Here is a 20,146-nt window from a genome sequence, read left to right as displayed (position 1 = left end):
TGTGTTCCAAAATCATTAAAATTTCATTTACAAGTTCGTTGTATTAAAATAAGACTAATTTAAATAGTATTAAAATTAAGAATTTTGCGCATTGACTTTTCATTAAAAAATTTGGAGGTTATGCTAAATTGTCAAACAACCAGCGGCTTCGTTTGTTTTGATTGAACAGTTTTGAGATTTTTCAAATTTTCTATTGAATAAAGTTCATAAATTGAACCAAATATGGATGGTGATCTTTATGATGAATTTGGAAATTACATTGGTCCAGACTTAGAGTCCGATTCTGACGATGATCAAAGTGTATATGGACAGGATAATCGTGATGCCGACGAGGATGCTATGGAAGAAGATGAAGATGCTGACGCGGAGCCTGAAGCGGCACCGATGTCTGTTGTATTACACGAAGACAAACGGTAAAATACATACTTTTTATTCCGATACAAAACTATTGAAAAAAAATTTTGGTTATGTTTTACTTAGAATACAATGATAATTCTAAAGATTTAATAGAAGAAAAGGTACTTAAGTATTCACTTATTTCTAGCTACTATCCTCAAGCAGTAGAAGTGTACGGACCAGATGTAGAGACAGTAGTACAGGAGGAGGATACTCAAGCACTCGATAAGCCTCTTATAGAACCTGTTAAGAACAAGAAGTTTCAGCTGCAAGAGCAGCAGCTGCCGCACACGATCTATGATATGGAGTACCTTGCGGATATGTTGGATAACACTAACTTAATGAGGAACATCACACTGATGGGACATTTGCATAATGGTAAGAGAAACTGTCTATTACAAAATTTTATGATAATTTTATTCATAGGATCATCTAATCACTAGATAAAGTGTTTAAGACCATGTACTCACAATATTGAAAACAAAGAACAACTTTACACTATCAAAATTAGTAATGCCAACTAAAGATATTAATTACAATTTTTTGGGAATACTGAAATATCAAGAAAAATCCCTATTTAATAAATTAATCTGTAGATAACAAGTAGTTACTTTATATAATCTAAATATAAAAATGAAACCCGTTTTCCTTGGTCACAACTCACGGCGTCACGTGTGAACGGGTGGACCGATTTAGATAATTATTTTTTTATTATATTCCTTGAAGTACGAGGATGGTTCTTATGTAGAGAAAATGTAAATATGTACGCTAGTTATATATATTTTTAATTGTATATTAATTTTCCAGGAAAGACATCATTTGTCGACTGCCTAATGCGTCAGACCCATCCAGACACCATAAACAATGATACCACAATACCCATGAGGTATACAGACACTCTATTTGTGGAACAAGAGAGAGGAGTCTCCATCAAGTCCATGCCAGTCACTCTCCTCTTGAAGGATATAAAAGGGAAATCGCACCTTTTGAATATAATGGATACTCCTGGGCATGTTAATTTTAGCGATGAAGTGACTGCTGCTTTGAGGATTTCAGATGGTATGTACTTTAATTTTAGGGCTAGTTTATTTTACTTTGAAATAAAACAGATATATTGTACAGTGTACTCAAAGCTGTCATGTATGCATCTATATCATCTAATTTAAGTTAAGCTTTTACTGCCAAATCTTAATGATCAGGAAATCTACTATAAATAATACTAACATGAACAAATCCATGGGATATAATTCTTAAACATACATTTATTGGCTAATTAAAATCGGGTAATTAACACTGCTGATTTTAAGCATCATTACCTACTTTTAAAAGAAACTATAAACAAATCACTCACAACCACAATCTTATCTCTACCAGGTGCAATCCTATTTGTGGATGCTGCAGAAGGTATAATGCTCAACACGGAACGTCTTCTCCGTCACGCTGTTCAGGAGCGAGTGCCGTTGACACTATGCATTAATAAAATCGACAGACTGATACTGGAGTTGAAGCTGCCGCCCGCGGATGCATACTATAAGCTCAGGCATATTATAGATGAGCTAAATTCAGTGTTGGAGACAACGCATCCGCAAGATAATCCTGAGGAACCTGTGACTATATTTTCGCCGTTGTTAGGTATGTATAATCTGTTTATATGTACTTGTGAATTATAAAATTGTGTAGTCATTTTGAGAATTTGTTTAAAAATTTTTTTTTCTTGGTGCTTATTGAAAAATGTCAAACGCTATAAACAATGGTTTGCATTGAATGTAATGTTACAATTTCCATTTCTCTTCATTGTTTTAAGTCCAGTACTTATTTATGATATTATTGCTAAACGTCATTGGAACATTGAAATTGATATGTCGGAGAATTTAAATAACTCTCCATAATTAATTATAATTAGGTAGATATGTGAAATAATAATAAATAATGACTCAGTGCGCACACCTTGCGCGGTCGATGGTAGTACCGAGACTATATCATCGAGCTACTTACTCAAGGAATATAAACCATAGCATGGCCCGTAATCCCATGCATTTCATATCAATTCAATATCGACATTATGTTGTACACCATAGAGTACATTAATAATAGGAAGGTATAGCCACATAACTACTACTCTGAAATGATTCTCTCACAGATATAATATAAAATAACTTCCAGGTAACGTCTGTTTCGCGTCATCCCTCTATGACGTATGTTTTACCCTGGAATCGTTTGCTGCTATGTACGCTAACACACACGACTGTGGTCTACGAGCCTCCGATATGGCGGCGTGGCTCTGGGGCGATGTTTACTTCAACGCTAAGACGAGACGGTTTACAAAGAAACAACCGCATTCGTCAGCGCAGAGGAGCTTTGTAGAGTTCATTTTGGAGCCGCTGTATAAGATTTTTGCTCAGGTATGTTTATATTCTTTGATAGGACATCATGGTACATAGATATTTTTCCAATGTGAAAATAAGGGAGCCGTAAATCTAAATGAAAAATATCATATTATTTAAATATAGCTCTCTCTGCTTAACTTACCTAACATACTGTGGTAAAAATTTAAATTGGACTACAGTTTTACAATTATTCTTTAAAGATTGCCTACAAATTACGTTGTAACTATAACATTTTGTAATCTTCTAAAAAAAAATGTAAAACATTTTTTTATTTCATCTTTTCTAGGTGGTTGGTGACGTAGATACAACATTGCCAGATGTATTGGCTGAACTGGGGATAAAGCTGACAAAGCAAGAATCCAAGCTAAACGTGCGACCGTTGTTGCGGCTCGTTTGTAGCCGCTTCTTTGGCGATTTTTGGTAAGCTATATAAAACTAATGTACCTAATTACTTTACATATTATGTAGTAAACTACATAATACTTTGCTGAAAAATATAAAAATAATGAACAAGTATTTTTAAAATAAAATTGTATTTGCCATAAAAGTTTTCGAAGTTTTGCTTGCATTTATGTTATTTAATAAAAATTAAAAATAAATGATTATAAACCTCCACTAATGTTGCAACATACAAATATTATTGAACTTTTGTAATATAATGAAAATAAAAAATCCCTCCACAGCGGATTTGTAGACATGGTGACACGTCACGTGCCATCCCCGTTAGACGCGGCGGCACGCAAGGTGGCGCACTGCTACCGCGGTGCTACGGGCACATTGCGGGACGACATGCTCGCGTGCGACCAGTCGGGCAGACTAGTCGCGCACACCACCAAGATGTACCCCACCGACGACTGCACCTTCTTCCTGGTGAGTGTGTGCACGCAGTGACGTCACGCGACCGGCGCTCTGCGGGACGACATGCTCGCGTGCGACCAGTCGGGCAGACTAGTCGCGCACACCACCAAGATGTACCCCACCGACGACTGCACCTTCTTCCTGGTGAGTGTGTGCACGCAGTGACGTCACGCGACCGGCGCTCTGCGGGACGACATGCTCGCGTGCGACCAGTCGGGCAGACTAGTCGCGCACACCACCAAGATGTACCCCACCGACGACTGCACCTTCTTCCTGGTGAGTGTGTGCACGCAGTGACGTCACGCGACCGGCGCTCTGCGGGACGACATGCTCGCGTGCGACCAGTCGGGCAGACTAGTCGCGCACACCACCAAGATGTACCCCACCGACGACTGCACCTTCTTCCTGGTGAGTGTGTGCACGCAGTGACGTCACGCAAGGTGTATTCTGCAGTAAGACGACTTTTGAACTCATTCTCACCATAAATTACATTAAAAAAAAAATATTTTTACACATTAATATATTATGTACTGAATACCCCACCAATGATGATACTTTTTTTATAGTTGGCGATCAGAGTTCTCTCACTACTATATATATTAAAATAATATTTCCAAATTTTAATCCAATATAATAATTTTTTTGTACAGGTTCTAGCGCGTATAATGTCGGGCACGCTGTACGCGGGGCAGACTGTACGCGTGCTCGGTGAGAACTACAGTACGCAAGATGAAGAAGATTCTAGAATCATGAACGTGGGCCGACTCTGGATATTCGAAGCTAGATATAAGGTACTGTTGTATAAATATTTATTTTTTTCTGTGTTGATACTGCTTCTTTACAAAATGATTGGGTGCAGCAAAATACTGGGTTATAATAGTGACCTTTTGGTAATAATTATTATGTCCTTTTCCAATTTTTTTAACAGAATTATTAATTCTTTATGATGTATACTTATCGTATCTTCAGGAACCTTTTATTGATGAAGAAAAATGATATTCCCATACTCTGAAGTTTTTCCAAAACCCATTCCTTTTCTAGGTGGAACTAAACCGAGTGCCAGCTGGCTGCTGGGCTCTCATAGAAGGCATCGACCAACCCATAGTCAAGACCTGCACCCTGGTTTCTGCTGATGAGGAGGAGGAACTGCACACCTTCAAACCGTTGAGGTTCAACACGCAAGCCATTGTGAAGATAGCCGTGGAACCCGTGAATCCTTCGGAACTGCCCAAAATGTTGGACGGCTTGAGAAAAGTAAGTATTTATGGCGAAAAAAAATAATTCTATTTCAAATTTAAAGGCAAGTTTTTGGTGGATCGTTCTAGATTAAGATGGGTCAGTAATAACCTAAATTTTAAACTCAACTTAAATTTTTATTGAAAACAATCATTTACTTGCTGTTTAAAAAAAACTTGAAGACAAAAATAATTTTTACAATTTCCAGTACATAAAAATATTTTAAGGAAATAATAACGCAAACACGCGCTCGGTCGCGACCGTAATACAAAAAAATAAAATAATTTTTTCTAATTACAGGTGAACAAATCGTACCCAGTGCTATCCACTCGCGTGGAAGAGAGCGGTGAGCACGTTATACTTGGTACCGGTGAACTGTACCTCGACTGCGTGATGCACGATTTGAGGAATATGTACTCGGAGATTGATATTAAAGGTAAGTTCCGCTGGAAAAGGTATATGGGGGACGGGGGAGGGTGTCTGTGGAGTTAGGTTTTCTAGTGGTCCGGAACAATAGATTGAATGTAGAAAAAATATGTAATATGCCTATTCAGTCTTTTGGCATATTTTTTAAAATATATTATGGTAAATGTTAAAAATATGTAATGACGTTCCAAAAGTGCTTCTAGAAGAAGTCTAATTGAATAAATAAATGTTTGAGTTTGAGTTTGAGTATGGTATAAAGTATAGGTATGCACTTTTCGTGAAATTTATTTTTCTTTGCAGTCTGTTGTAACTTGAAGTTATTATGCTGTACCACAGAGTAAAGCAAAGAAGCTGAGTAGCTTCGCCTCTGGTTCATCTTTACTCATTTGGCTACACTTCATTATTTTTCCGCAGTCGCAGACCCAGTGGTGTCCTTCTGCGAGACAGTCGTCGAGACGTCCTCGCTCAAGTGCTTCGCGGAGACTCCGAACAAACGCAACAAGCTCACAATGATAGCGGAGCCGCTGGAGCGCGGGCTCGCGGAGGACATCGAGGCGGGCGCGGTGTGTGTCACGTGGGATAGGAAGCGGCTCGGCGAGTTCTTCCAGACCAAGTGAGTGTGCGAGTGTGTGTGTCTGATTGTGTGCTATTGTGCCATTGCGTCTGTTTGCGTGCCATTATGTCTAATTTTGTGTAATTTTTATCTGATTGTGTGCCATTGCGTCTGATTTTGGTGAACTTCTAAAATTTTATCTAAAAAATTTAAAATAAATAATTTTACAATGAATAGAAAAAAATTCGATCACGAGACGGGACTCAAACCCATTATCAATTTCAATCTTCTTATATATAAAAATGAATCGCAAAATGTGTTGGTAAGCGCATAACTCGAGAACGGCTGAACCGATTTCGATAATTCTTTTTTTATTATATTCCTTGAAGTACGAGGATGGTTTTTATGTAGAGAAAACGTAAATATGTACCACGGGCGAAGCCGGGGCGGACCGCTAGTAATCTATATATATAAAATCTATATACATATATAAAACTCAAAGGTGACTGATATAGTGATCTATCAACGCACAGCCCAAACCGCTGGACGTATCGGGCTGAAATTTGGCATGCAGGTAGATGTTAGGATGTAGGCATCCGCTAAGAATGGATTTCCTGAAATTCTTGCGGGAACAGGAAAAAACGGGCATGCACGTACAAAGTCGTGGGCGGAAGCTAGTTAATTATAATAGTATTTTGTTATTACACCTTACAAACAATATTACCAAATGTATACAATATAATAATTATTCCAGATACGACTGGGATCTGTTGGCCGCTCGTTCGATCTGGGCGTTCGGTCCAGATGCCACGGGGCCGAACATCCTCGTAGATGACACGCTACCCTCAGAGGTGGATAAACATCTGCTGGCTTCTGTGAAAGATAGCATTGTGCAAGGTATACCGATTTCTTACTATCTTTATCCTACTTTGTTCCCATGTAAACTTCCAAAACTTCGAAAAAAAACTTCTTAACTTTTTGTATGGTTTTAAACCATGTCGCAATATGATGATTGCTTTGTCACTTATCATCAAATTGTTAGAACGAAACTATGACATGCTGATATATCCCGATGTTTTCCATTACTCGAAAAAAGGAGTGATATGGAAAGATCAAGTTTATATTCCTGTTAAAAATATGTTAGGACAGAATACTAATTACGTATCTGCCCATAAAATAGTTTAGTAAAAGTAGTAAATTGCATCTGTCTCATATTGCTCAAGGCTTTACACCTTATTTTAACCTTCTAGCACACCCCGGACACTCCATACAAAATGATCGTTTTGACAGTCACACTGTAGAGACTGCAAATGTGTGTATTAACGCTTTATGGTTGGCACATTTGTGACTAGCGTAAAAAAAAATTCGCGTTTTTCTGATGAAATACATCCGTAAACAGCACAATATCTAACCATTTTCTACGAAAAACGATAATCACAAATCCAAAATAATAAAATTACTTTAAGTCAATTTGATTAATGTTGTCAATCTTCGTTGCGTATCGTCCTTGCAGAAAAATATGGCCCATTTTATGTCTGATCGCGCGGGGGTGAGGTAAGTTTAATTTTGGCGGGAGGCGGAGAGTGTCCGTTCTGTAGCGTTTAGCTACTATTATGTATTCTGTGCTTCTAGGTTTCCAATGGGGCACAAGGGAAGGTCCTTTATGTGAAGAGCCAATCCGAAATGTGAAATTCAAGATTCTAGATGCAGTAATAGCCAATGAGCCGCTGCATAGAGGCGGTGGACAAATCATACCCACTGCTAGGCGGGTATGTCTATACATTTTTTTTAAGTTATATGATTTTTTTTTTAATTTATGCCTAATTATATTAATTTACTTAAAAGATTTGCTACACAATTTGTGCCTGGAAGTTTTATTTATATGATATTTATGTATGTGTGTGTCAATAATTTGCTGGCAAGTAGTGTGTAATGAAATGTATGTGTGCGTCATAGTATATAGTAATGTTGTTCTTCAGTTGAGTTCAGTTTAAGATCAGTTCAATACAATATACAACAGCTTACTGTCGAACAACTAAAGTGTTTCATTTACCACCAACTTCTCTTTTTTTTATAGATCAATTCTATCAATTATTAAATGCTTAAATACATTTACGATTGATTTAAGATTAGGCATATCTTTATCTTAGTAAATTAGGATTATTTTACTTAGTAGTATGTCGCTTAAAACTTTTTTTTTTCAGGTGGCATATTCAGCATTCCTCATGGCGACTCCACGTCTGATGGAGCCCTATTTATTCGTGGAAGTTCAAGCGCCCGCCGATTGCGTCTCCGCCGTGTACACCGTGCTGGCTAAACGGAGAGGTGGGTTTTTTTGTTTGTTTGTTTTTGTTTTTTAGTGAAAAAAAATTTAAAAATATATTTTAACGTTAAGTTTGTCTGTGATCACCTAAGTGGACGTTTTAATATTTATTTTTCAAGTGAAATATATTTTAAATGAGTTGATAGTAATTAATATTTCTAATAAACCAATGTTTTGTTGTTTAATTTTATAAATTGGATCTTTTTTTTGTCCCTAATAAAAAATTTTTTGCGTACTTTGTCTTTTTATCGTAACCAATTTCTGTTGGTGCCAATGTAACAATTAAAACATTTTTTTCATACCATTCTCCCCTCGCAGGGCACGTGACGCAAGACGCGCCGGTGCCCGGTTCCCCCCTGTACACGATAAAGGCGTTCGTGCCCGCGATAGACTCGTTCGGCTTCGAGACGGACCTGCGCACGCACACGCAGGGCCAGGCGTTCTGTTTGCAGGTGTTCCACCATTGGCAGATTGTGCCCGGTGACCCGTTGGACAAGAGCATCACTATACGGTGAGTTTATACACTACACTTATGGTCTATGGTAAAAATAAGTTGCATATGTCTATGGTTCATAAAATCAAACCCAAACATTTATTAATTACTAGCGGTCCGCCCCGGCTTCGCCGGTGGTACATATTTAGGTTTTCTCTACATAAGAACCATCCTCGTACTTCAAGGAATATAATAAAAAAAGAATTATCGAAATCGGTTCAGCCGTTCTCAAGTTATGCGCTTACCAACACATTTTGGGGTTCATTTTTATATTATAGAAGATTCAATTAGACTTCTTTTAGAAGCACTTTTGAATCGTCATTACATATTTTTAACATTTACCACCGATTCGGCAAGCAGTATCTATGGAGAAGAACCATAGAACATAGACTACTTAGACCGCAGTGTCAACCTGCTGGGTATATAGTTCTAAGCACACTTTTGTTTTTTTTTCTTCGTGTGGCAATGCTAAACTAAAAATAATATTTTTTCCTTTCCTTTCCATTCAATTTCGTTTTAAGAAATTTTGAATTTTGTCTATTCCCAATTTCAATATGGAATAATCATTTTCCTCATAATTAATTTCATTTAAACCTCATAGTAGATTTATTATTTTCTAATAATCAATTTATTTCAGGCCATTAGAACCGCAGCCGGCGACGCATTTAGCTCGCGAGTTCATGATAAAGACGCGGCGACGCAAGGGTCTCAGTGAGGACGTGTCTATCAATAAGTTCTTCGACGACCCTATGTTGTTGGAGCTCGCGAGACAAGATGTACAGTTTAATTAAATTATTAGAATTGATTTGTTGTTTTTTTTTGTCCTATTACCTCTTATATTTAAGTTTTGAAAATAATGGTATCTGGGCTGGATTAGTGGGTTTATTTAACTGTATCCAGTCAGTCAAGACAATCAATTCACAATAATTCCAAAAGTTTTCAAACTTCGGTCAAGTGAATGGTACATTAGGACGACAATAAATCTCATTTTGCAACCTCCGTCGGTTCCGCAGTCCGGAACATTGTTAAAATTGCAATTAAATTATTTTTTGCTGTATGGTCGTGAAAAAAATTCCAAAAGTTCTGCAAACTTGGGGAAGTTTTCGATATAATATTTCATATCACGTATTAAATTTGCAACCAATCTCCGTGTACGGAACATCTTTTGATATTGAATTATAAGAAATTACACAGAGGCCGGGTTAAATATTAGTTTTAATGTAATAAGAATGTACTGCGATTCTACACAGCTACCTAATTGATGTAGGTAGTTGATAACAAATCGCAACCAGTCAACGACTATTAGCAAAGTGACGGTAGTTGGGTCAAACGTCGTATAAACAACGTCCGAGCCTCTGGGCACGATTCGTACGAATGCGCCACGAGCACAGAGCAATTAATATGCCACAAGTCAAAGGAAAGCGGCAATTTATAGTATTCGACAGCTAAGCATGTTCTGACAGATAACAGTGACAACTATATTGACAACTATTCATCCACAAAATTATTAAATCAAAAGTTACGTTTAGCATATTATACAGACGCTCCGATTCGGTTGGTGCCTTGGTGCCAACCAAGAAGCTTATATCCTCAGAGGAATAAACCCTAGAGTTCTTATATTGAGACAGAACAAAATACATATTTTCTAATCTACTTACTCTTAGTCAATAACAGCATAAGTCAGATTGAGATAGCGATAGAGTATCTGCACTGTCTTCAAACGTAGCGCGCCGGCAGTCAGTTTGTTTTCCAACCAGCTGGTGGGCTCAGGGCGTCAAGTGTTTTAACGAAATATTTAGAAAATATAAAGTGTATAGTGTTTCTTTTTATTTGTCAGTGTGCTAAAATGACTATTGTATGTTTAGCTACCGGCTATTACTAGTCGAATGGGAGTTTTGGATGAAAACAATGAAAAAATATCTTTCCATCGGTAAGTGATTTTCAGCAAATTGATAAATATTTATGTTCTAAACCTATTTGAAGGTTTTATCAAGCGCTTTTTTATAAGTTTATGTTGTAACTGTAACATTTACCCACTTTATGGGGTTGTGGAATACAAAAGAATTAAATAATTTTTAAAAAATGTCACAATATTATCACGTTTGTCATTTTGTTTACCACCGTAGTGTTGTAACACATCTAGCGTATATTATCGATTTATGACAAAAAATCTATTTCATATTAACGTTGATTTATTTATTTTGTTTCTTATATCAGATTTATATGTAGTTGTTGTAGCAAATAATAGATGTAAATTTTCTACAGCAGGAAAATAAAAAATACCACGTGGTTGTTTTATTTGACTTATCTGTTTAGTTTGTTGTTTTTCTTTTAGATTATTAATAAATTCATTTTGTTTTAGATTTCCAGAGCTAAATAAAAAATGGGTATAAAACATGAGACGTGTAGATTGGACGCCGTCGAAATTTGATAGATTGTGTTCACTGCATTTCGAGCCTGCGTGTTATCAAGATGGATACTCTAGAAGAATTGTGCAATCTTACGCTTGTGTGTGAGTGAATTTTTATTTGGAATTTTTTTCCGCCCACGTTTTTAAAGAAAATCCCGCACAGTTCCCGTTCACGTGGGATTTCCGGTATAAAACCTATCCTATGTGTGTATGTATGTACAAAATTTCATTGTAATCGGTTCAGCAGTGAAAGAGAAAGTTATCCATTCTCGCATAGTTTCGCATTTATTATATTCGTAGGATTAAACAAATAATGTATTCAACTGAAATGAATGATTAATTTTGTTTTATTTTTTATTATTTATTATTTCACGAAACCGTAAATGCAAAATGCATTCACGATTTTATCGATTGAAGCACATCCCATCACTATCACCTTCTATCTATCTAAATACGTACCTATAGTAAAAATGGTGCCATGACTATGTTGAAACGTAGCTTGTAGTCTATAGCTATCTCATTCTTTCATACGACGTTTTCTTTAGATAGAGAGAAACAAATATATGTAAATTGTATACGCTCGATACAAGTACTCTATAGGTTTATTCCTCTGAGCTTATATCTAATACACTGGAGATTTCGGTATGAACATTTGACGTGTAACAAGAAAATTGTTGTGTTCTATCACTTTCACACCTAACTTGGTATTGCCACTGTTAATACGAAGTTTTCCCAAGGCTACTATGTATGCTGTAATATTCTATGCAAAAGGTTAGTTTTTGTACATGAGTTTGTTGATAAATTGCCAACAACGTCATTCAGAAGCATTGTTGGATGAGACAATTATTATTCATACTAAATAAAATAAGTATCTGAACCAATTATTAAAAAGCGATATTCCCTGATTATGGGTAGTTACCATAATAAAATTGTAGCAACTCTCACTTTGACAATATGACATAAGTGTCAAAAAAATTGCGTCGCTTCGAATATTTAAGTTAATAATGTTGCGTATTTAATAAATATTTTCCGAATATTAATAATGTATTGCATTGTGAAAAATTGCAGAAGTTTTTGGACACCAAATTCTGGCCTATAATTTCACAGGCAAGTGTATATTTACGTTATTTACAATATTCCTCAATACTCATGCATTTACCTGTTTAGAATCATTTTAATGGCAAAAATCGTCAAATTTATCATCATTTTACTAAGCAATCATGTTAAATAAGTTCTTTTCCTAATACTTTCATCATTTTTCAACAAGTTTTCAACAAACAAATTTAACAAGTAAGGTAACCATGATGATGGATTTTTACGGATAGCGACGATAATATATTGCTAAACAATATTATGATGAACATTTAGAACACCATTTAAAAATTTTTTATACTAGTAATGAAACAACACACGACATCGGTATTGCACTCACATATTGTGGTTTGTTCTTTTTTACATTGAAATTTATACTTTTTAACCTAATATTTTTTTGTTTTACGTATTTCAGCTTTCCAAAAATGAAATAAAAAGAAATAAATGGCTGTCCATAGTGCCTATCAAGGGTAAAATTTATCAACATGCCAGAATATGCAGTTTGCATTTTAAGCCTGAGGATTACGGTCCAGAAAAAAAATACCTTTTGAAAAGTGCTATACCTTTTTATTTACCACATTCTTGTTACTGCGTCTAAACTGATAAAGTAATTTTAATTATATTATAATTAACCACCATGAAACCATTAGTAACCGTAAGTACAGCTCCTGAAAGACATACGAATTTCTGAGAACTGTAATATCGTTACCACACATCAACACTAGCGATGCAACTCTCCCTTTGGAATATTGAAAAGTTTTAGACTGAAGCTTGAGTAACCAAAACGATGTTTTAATGTATGTAGCACTCATTTTAATTAAAAAATCGTAGTATGAGATCAAAAGTTATCAAGCGTTATTTAAAACTATCATTCTCTACCAATTAAAATGGTATGTACCTACCTATAAAGATGATAATTATTCATGTAAGTTGACCAGTAATATTATAATATAAATACTGTTAAAAATATATGTCGTTATTATTTATAGACCATGATTTTTAGTTTTTTTTATTTCGAAAAATCCTGAATATACAAACCAGTGTGGTCACCCACAGAAAGAGACAAAAAACAACACTGACGTCATTCAAGGTTATATTTTCTTGTGACAAGTTAATGGTCATAGTGCAATCTCCAGTGTATTTAGATATAAGCTTCTTGGTGCCAACCATATTGGAACCGACATAGCAACCATTCCAACATTGCTACAGATTGTCCGACGGTTGGCCTTCCAGCCAGTTCCAGCTGTCAGTTGACCATAGAGTAATATAATATATGCAGATAGGTATGCAGTTGACTTTGCTATGAAGTAGTCATAGAGTAACTTATATAGGATGGGGAAGTAGTGAACGGACGTCTTGCCTCATGCCACCGGTATTATCGAAAAATGCTAAAATAGCGTTGGTTGCAGCAACCATTGTTGCTACAGCACCGCTACAAAAGGAACAAAGGAAAAAACGAAGAGAATGGGCTAAATTCTACTATAGAAATAGAGAAAATTACAGTCGTATGCGGCTCCTTAAGGAATTGGATGATGAAGATTTCCGAACTCTTCGAATGACTCCAGAATCATTCGATGAAATATTAAATCTTTTGAAAAAATATATAGCGAAAACCGATACAGTTATGAGGCGAGCTGTAACTGCCGAAGAAAGATTAGTGGCAACTTTAAAATATCTCGCGTCAGGAAGAGAATATAATGATCTTAAATTAAGCACATGTATATCACCACAACTTCTGTCTGAGATAATACCAGAGACCTGCGAAGCTATCATTAGAGTACTCAACGATTACCTAAAGGTATGTGTTCAATAAAACAACTTTAATAAATAAAATAATAGTTTATTTATTTTTCTAAAGTAACAAACATGAAGATGGCGGTTCTGTTATTATATGTATTATTTGTTGGGTGTCCTTACTTTCGAAATCATCACTACATAGTATAAAACAAAGTGTCTTTCTCTGTCCCTATGTCCCTTTGTATGCTTATATATTTACGCAACGGATTTAGACGTGGTTTTTTTTCAAACTCAAATCCTTCTTCTTCTCTTAAATAATGGCTCCTAAAACTCAAACTCAAACATTTATTTATTCAATTATACCCGGCGCGGCGAATGATGATTCCTATGACACTGACAGTTATTCTCAACTCTCAAGAGACAAACTTGTAATGGCGTCACCATTAAATTAGAAACGTATTGGAGGCGTCTAAAAATGGCATTTATTATTTTTTACGTAGCTTTATGCCATAACAATGATATTCCGTTGGAATTATAACAATTCTTAACATTTACGAGAAATTATATCAATCTGACTTTACGTATCGTCCTACAAAACTTACATCGTTGGCATTTATCGACTAGTGCGGAAGTATCGATAAACAAATTTCGATAATGGAAACGAGTTCACATTTTTGCCATGCTTAAGCTTTAGTTCATTCACTATTGAATGGAACAGAAGATCGCAGCATACAACAATTGTATACCTGCTCAAGAAAATTAAAAAAATAATAACTATAGGACAAAACGAAATAAAACAAAATCTGTTTAACGATTATTTTTATTTAAATATATTTTAGTCTGAATCTGATGAAATCAGTGGTTGCGCCTCTAATTCAGAATCAGAACTGCAACTGTTGACGCCTACGTTCATTAATAGTGGTTAATCTACAATGGTGAATAATCTCGCAAACGCACAACAAACTCCCGCGTTTCACTATTGAGTACAGTTTTTCGCAGTCTCGGCATTCTTCAATACCAACAATATCAAAGAGCAACAAAAACAGAAAACAACAGTAGTAACAAGCAACTGACTCCGATAACAAAAACGTGGCGCATACAAGGCGTTAGCACTCGTATTGAAGTAGCAAGCGATCGCAGCGTTGTGACAGACTGACCAAATAGTATGGTTATATCTATAAATAAAAAAATGTTAATTTACATACCTATGATAATATGTTTTTTAGACAAATTAAAGAGCGGCTTCCATTTTCAGGATAAAATAATATACCTACACTGTGTTAAACGGGTTAAAAATTACGTGAAAATGATAAGGTGCATTTTTATGTTTTGGAAAACTTTCATTTTTCTTACCTACTTAATCTATGCTAAAAAACTTAAATTAATACAACAACAACATATACACCACTAGTTTTTAATCAGTACAAAAACTTTAAGGACATATTAGCGAATACATTATTATCATATGTATGATGTAAGAATTACATAATATCGATAAATAGCAAAGATATAACCATTTGTTTATTTAAGAAAGTCTCACTAAAATCATAGACACATTGCAGAGTTCATTGACTTATTCGTTGATAGTATTACCTAACCTTGGACAATAAAATGAAACAAGACATGTAGGTAGTTACTAACTTTATTTAGTTTAATTCCTAAATTCAAATCTCCCCTTCATAGGTACTTCATCCAGGCTTAGGACCGGCATAATTACTTTTTACAATAAATTAAATAGGTACGTAGGTATGTAAATACAAAACAAACAATATCAAAATAAAATAAGCTATTCTGTATTGAAAGAAAAAACGATTTTGGCGTATTTAAGAAGTTAGAATCAGCTGTTTTTACAATACCTAATCTGTAATGAAAGAAAAAACGATTTTGGCGTATTTAAGAAGTTAGAATCAGCTGGTATTTACAATAATCTTAACTAACCTTACAAGTATTTCAATTGTCCTTCAAAATGTCCACCACCATTGTCAATACACAGACGTGAACGTTTTATTAAATTGTTTTTTAACGAGAGAAGTACCTACGTTTTTTTGTCTTTTCACTTCATCCAATATGCGCTGTTTTAATTGTTCGACACTAACCGGCTCACTTTTGTTCACTTAATTTCACTCCACAAAAAGAGGTCCAAGGGTGTGAGATCAGGTGAGCGAGGAGCCCAAGCTGCAGGCCCGCCTCGACCGATCCACTGACTTCCAAACTCCGCTGTGAGAAATTCATGAACCGCAGCGTTATTCGACATTCGTACTACGTCGAGGATCCTCTTCAAAATACGCTAGTACATTACACGAAAACATTTTGAGACATCGCCTGCTGGTAAGCATTTACCACGGTTCGTACATTTGGCGATCGAGCGTTCGGGACTCGGGTACTTCTTATCTGTACATACGTACTGCTGCACTCGCATTTTCTCCACTCAAAAAGAACGCACGAAGCATAAGTACATAAGCCCGTGATGTGAATTGATATGACATCGTACCGGGAAGAACGTAAACAAACGCGACGAAAAAAAAACAAGTTTTCACTTCCGCTAACAATTTGGCACTGTTTGTCGCGTTGGGGCGGGGGGCCGTTGGGGTGCGACGCGGGCGCAGGCCGCAGAGGGAAAGGGGGTGGCGGGATGAGGAATGGGCGAATGGCGAGCTTGGACGCGAGTTTGCCGGAATTTATCAATGGATCTGTGCGGCGGACCTACTCGAAATCGTACGCTAGAAAATTACAACACAATACCTAGTGTGGGTCATTGATTAAATTTAGGTTTAACAATTTTTACATATTTATGTGGACAATTTTGGGACATTTCTGTTTGTTAGTGTTTTTAATTATTTCTTACACAAGTATGATTGGTTAAAGATACTTAACACCCTGTAAAATTTTTTGTACTGATTAAAAACTAGTGGTGTATAGTCCGGGATACATCGCCCATTTTTGCAAGTGATTACTATCAAGCTAATTTTTCGTGAGTAGCTTTATTTTGATGAGATGCCCAATAATTTCATGTACGAAACTCTCGATTGTGGTAGCTTACAGAGGTAACAAGGATAAAAATTTTTGATTTGACGGTTCTCAAATATTTATTACGCAATTTGTAGGACAATATATCTGTTGAATTATATAAGTATTAAATAAGTGAAAATAAAAAAATCAGCTGGTTAGTAATCATTTATGATGACTTCGTTATCGATACACATTGGAAAGGGGGACTCTTTGATCAAACCATAGATTTTGTAGGACAAATATTTTTTCGAATAATTTAGATAATTATCTTGAGATTGAACAAAAAAAAAAACATTCAGTTAGTAGTTAATATTTGAGAACCATCAAATCAAAATATTTTATCCTTGTTTCCTCTGGTAGCTACCACAATCGAGAGTTTCGTACATGAAATTATTGGGCATCTCATCAAAATAAAGCTACTCACGAAAAATTAGCTTGATAGTAATCACTTGCAAAAATGGGCGATGGATCCCGGACTAATAGACGTTTTATAATATTAATTGTAAAAACATGTTTACCGACGTGGCTGAATGCAAACCACGCCTTTGCCTATAAAATAGTAAAGTATCGACACGACTCATCATACGAGCAATCACTAAGACGAACTGTCATAGGGATCATCATTCGCCGCGCCGGGTATAGACTTCTTCGAGAAGCACTTTTGAAACGTCATATTTTTAACATTTATTGATGTTTCAAAATTTAGGACTCCTAGTTTTGCATAGAACAATGTTTCTCCTATTAATTTTTCGGCGAGGCATCTTTGTACTTTTGGGAGCTCCTTGAGCTGAGAACTCACGGAGTTCCCGAAAGCATCAGCTGATGTGCCGTCGCCACATATTAATATTTTAGCAGACTCTAGTAATTCCGACTGTTTCTTTAAAATGTTTTTTTGCTTTCTTCTCGTAAAGCGTTCTCTTTTTATTGCAGGTTCCTGAAACAGAAAATGACTGGTTACAAATAGCTAAAGACTTTGAAATAAAATGGCAATTTAATCATTGCTTGGGTGCTATTGACGGCAAACATGTTATTATCGAGAAGCCACCAAAATCGGGTACACTGTACTATAATTATAAGGGAACTTTTAGCATAGTCCTGCTTGGTATTGTGAATGCAAATTACGAGTTTATTTATGTAAATATAGGTTCTAATGGCAGTATTTCTGATGGTGGAGTATTCAAACATACAACTTTTCATGAAAAAATGAAATCGAACCAACTAAATTTACCATCACCGTCTATATTACCGCAATCAAATGTTATCGCCCCATATTGTTTTGTGGCAGATAATGCATTTGCCATTAATGAAAATCTTTTAAAACCATATCCAAGAAGAAATTTGACACATGATCAAAGAATTTTCAATTATAGACTCTCCAGAGCAAGAAGAATTGTAGAAAATGCATTTGGTATTTTAGCTGAACGTTTTAGAGTATTAAAAAGACCAATTCAAATTAATGTTCATAATGTACCCAAAGTTGTAATGGCTTCATGCACACTGCACAATTATTTAAGAAAAAAGTCATCAAACTATATAACAAGAAATTGTGTTGATACCGAGGATACTGAAACATGTACTTTTCGGCCAGGAGACTGGAGATTAAATGACAACTCAGTAGGCCTTAACAGAACAGAAAGGGAACGTACTGCAGATGGTAATTCTGTTAGACAAATATTCACTGAATATTTTAACAATCAGGGCCAGGTACATTTCCAAGAAAGAATGATTAATACTCTGAATATTTAAAGCTTACCTCATCATTATGTGACTGGGAAGAATAAGTCTCCATATTATCAATAACCTCTGTCGTCGGCATGATTTTTTCATCTAAGAATAAGAGGTGTTCATAGTACCATAGTGATGGCGTATGCACCTCATCGTATCCAGCGCAACTAGTCATGCTAGCTTCCACCTAAAATATGTAAAATATCCAAATTTATTGTTTACTGAAACCCATAGTTGTTTTATTTCTTCAATAAAGTACTTAGAATATATTATAATGATTTTTTTACTTGTTAAGTATTGTCAAAACCACTATGTATACTTGCTAGTCTTGCTACATCAAGACATGTTTTGATATCGCGCAGCCGTATATCACTTCATATTTCTCTTGTTATTTAGAGTTTAGACTGTAGAAGCCAGTCTAGGGAATGGGGGAAATCCTTTAGCAATCATGTCATCCAAACTAATATTATAAATGCTAAAGTAACTCTGTCTGTTACTCAATCACGCCTAAACTACTGAACCAATTTTCATGAAATTTGGTATGGAGATATTTTGATACCTGAGAAAGGACATAGGCTACTTGGTATCCCGGGAAAATGATGCAATCCCGGAAATCCCATGGGAACGGGAACTATGCGGGTTTTTCTTTGACTGCGCGGGCGAAGCCGCGGGCGGATACCTAGTTATTCATAATGAAACGCAATAAAAATAAATTTTTATACATATTATTATTAAAATTTATATACATAACAGGATATTTGACTTGAATTTGCTTACCTTTTTTCGCTCCCTCCTATAGGATGTACGCATATTGTCCAACTTATTTTTTAAGGTTTTTATTGTAGCCCCACTGTCAATTTTTTTAAAAACTTCTAACATAATAAAATACGCTTGATTTCGGGCTTCTCTATTTGCGTAATCTTTGTTAGTTAAATCCCACAAACAGGGAAAGTCTTTATATAGTTCCAGTAATTTTATTATTATATCACGTTCGGTGACTCTAACTCCCTCGGCGTTCATGTTGACGTCCTACACCGGCCGCCGGCGGCGTTCTGTGGCGGCGTCTATGGGCGGCGTTGCGAATGCGAATCACAGAAGGTATTATGGTGGCAGTACACATTGGGCCAACGTGTTGGGCCAACGGGTTGGGCCAACGTGTAGAGAGCTACTTGGCGGTATGTTGGCTTCATTAGCCTAGTTGGCGCCAATATTGGCAGGCCAACCGAATGTTGTCGGTTTTTTGTGCACACATCAAAGGATCTTGGCGCGCTCCGCAAACAGCGTTCACACGTTGGTGTCTTGTTCAGTTTGTTGTTACTCGTCAGCGGAGACAGTATCGTTGCGCGGCAATTAAATTTACGTTTAACCATGTTCCGATAGCGATGGCGGCGCCGATGTGGACAAGCATTGAGGTTTTACAATTCGTAGAATTGTATCCACATGAAGGAATAATTTGGAATCCACGGCATGAACTACTTACACAAAAATAAAAACCATATGA

The 20,146-nt window shown here is 36.0% G+C and overlaps 2 protein-coding genes across 2 annotated transcripts; one reads left to right on the top strand and one right to left on the bottom strand.

Annotated features, from left to right (window-relative positions):
• The first annotated feature begins 128 nt into the window (after nt 1–128).
• LOC149909314 (116 kDa U5 small nuclear ribonucleoprotein component) lies at nt 129–9,477 on the top strand. Its single transcript, XM_090119194.1, has 16 exons — nt 129–413; nt 545–774; nt 1,204–1,455; nt 1,771–2,028; nt 2,560–2,798; nt 3,070–3,203; nt 3,467–3,653; nt 4,292–4,432; nt 4,683–4,895; nt 5,178–5,313; nt 5,718–5,916; nt 6,611–6,753; nt 7,489–7,625; nt 8,061–8,181; nt 8,498–8,690; nt 9,310–9,477. Exons 1-16 carry the CDS (start codon nt 223–225, stop codon nt 9,461–9,463), a joined length of 2,928 nt encoding a protein of 975 aa, XP_089975320.1. The 5' UTR covers nt 129–222; the 3' UTR covers nt 9,464–9,477.
• Nucleotides 9,478–17,072: 7,595 nt separating this feature from the next.
• Nucleotides 17,073–19,681, bottom strand: LOC149909313 (uncharacterized). The gene is made up of 3 exons (XM_090119187.1): nt 19,423–19,681; nt 18,674–18,832; nt 17,073–17,854 (listed from the first exon to the last, which is right to left on the bottom strand). The coding sequence occupies exons 1-3, from the start codon at nt 19,663–19,665 to the stop codon at nt 17,516–17,518; spliced, it is 741 nt and encodes a 246-aa protein (XP_089975313.1). The 5' UTR covers nt 19,666–19,681; the 3' UTR covers nt 17,073–17,515.
• Between the last annotated feature and the right edge of the window lie 465 nt (nt 19,682–20,146).

The sequence above is a fragment of the Colias eurytheme genome, chromosome 3 (genome assembly GCF_061535395.1).
Source record: "Colias eurytheme isolate Ceu_HAF_F1 chromosome 3, ilColEury1 Martin Lab GWU primary, whole genome shotgun sequence".
Lineage (NCBI taxonomy): Eukaryota > Metazoa > Arthropoda > Insecta > Lepidoptera > Pieridae > Colias > Colias eurytheme.
This window is presented reverse-complemented; position numbering and strand designations above follow the sequence as displayed.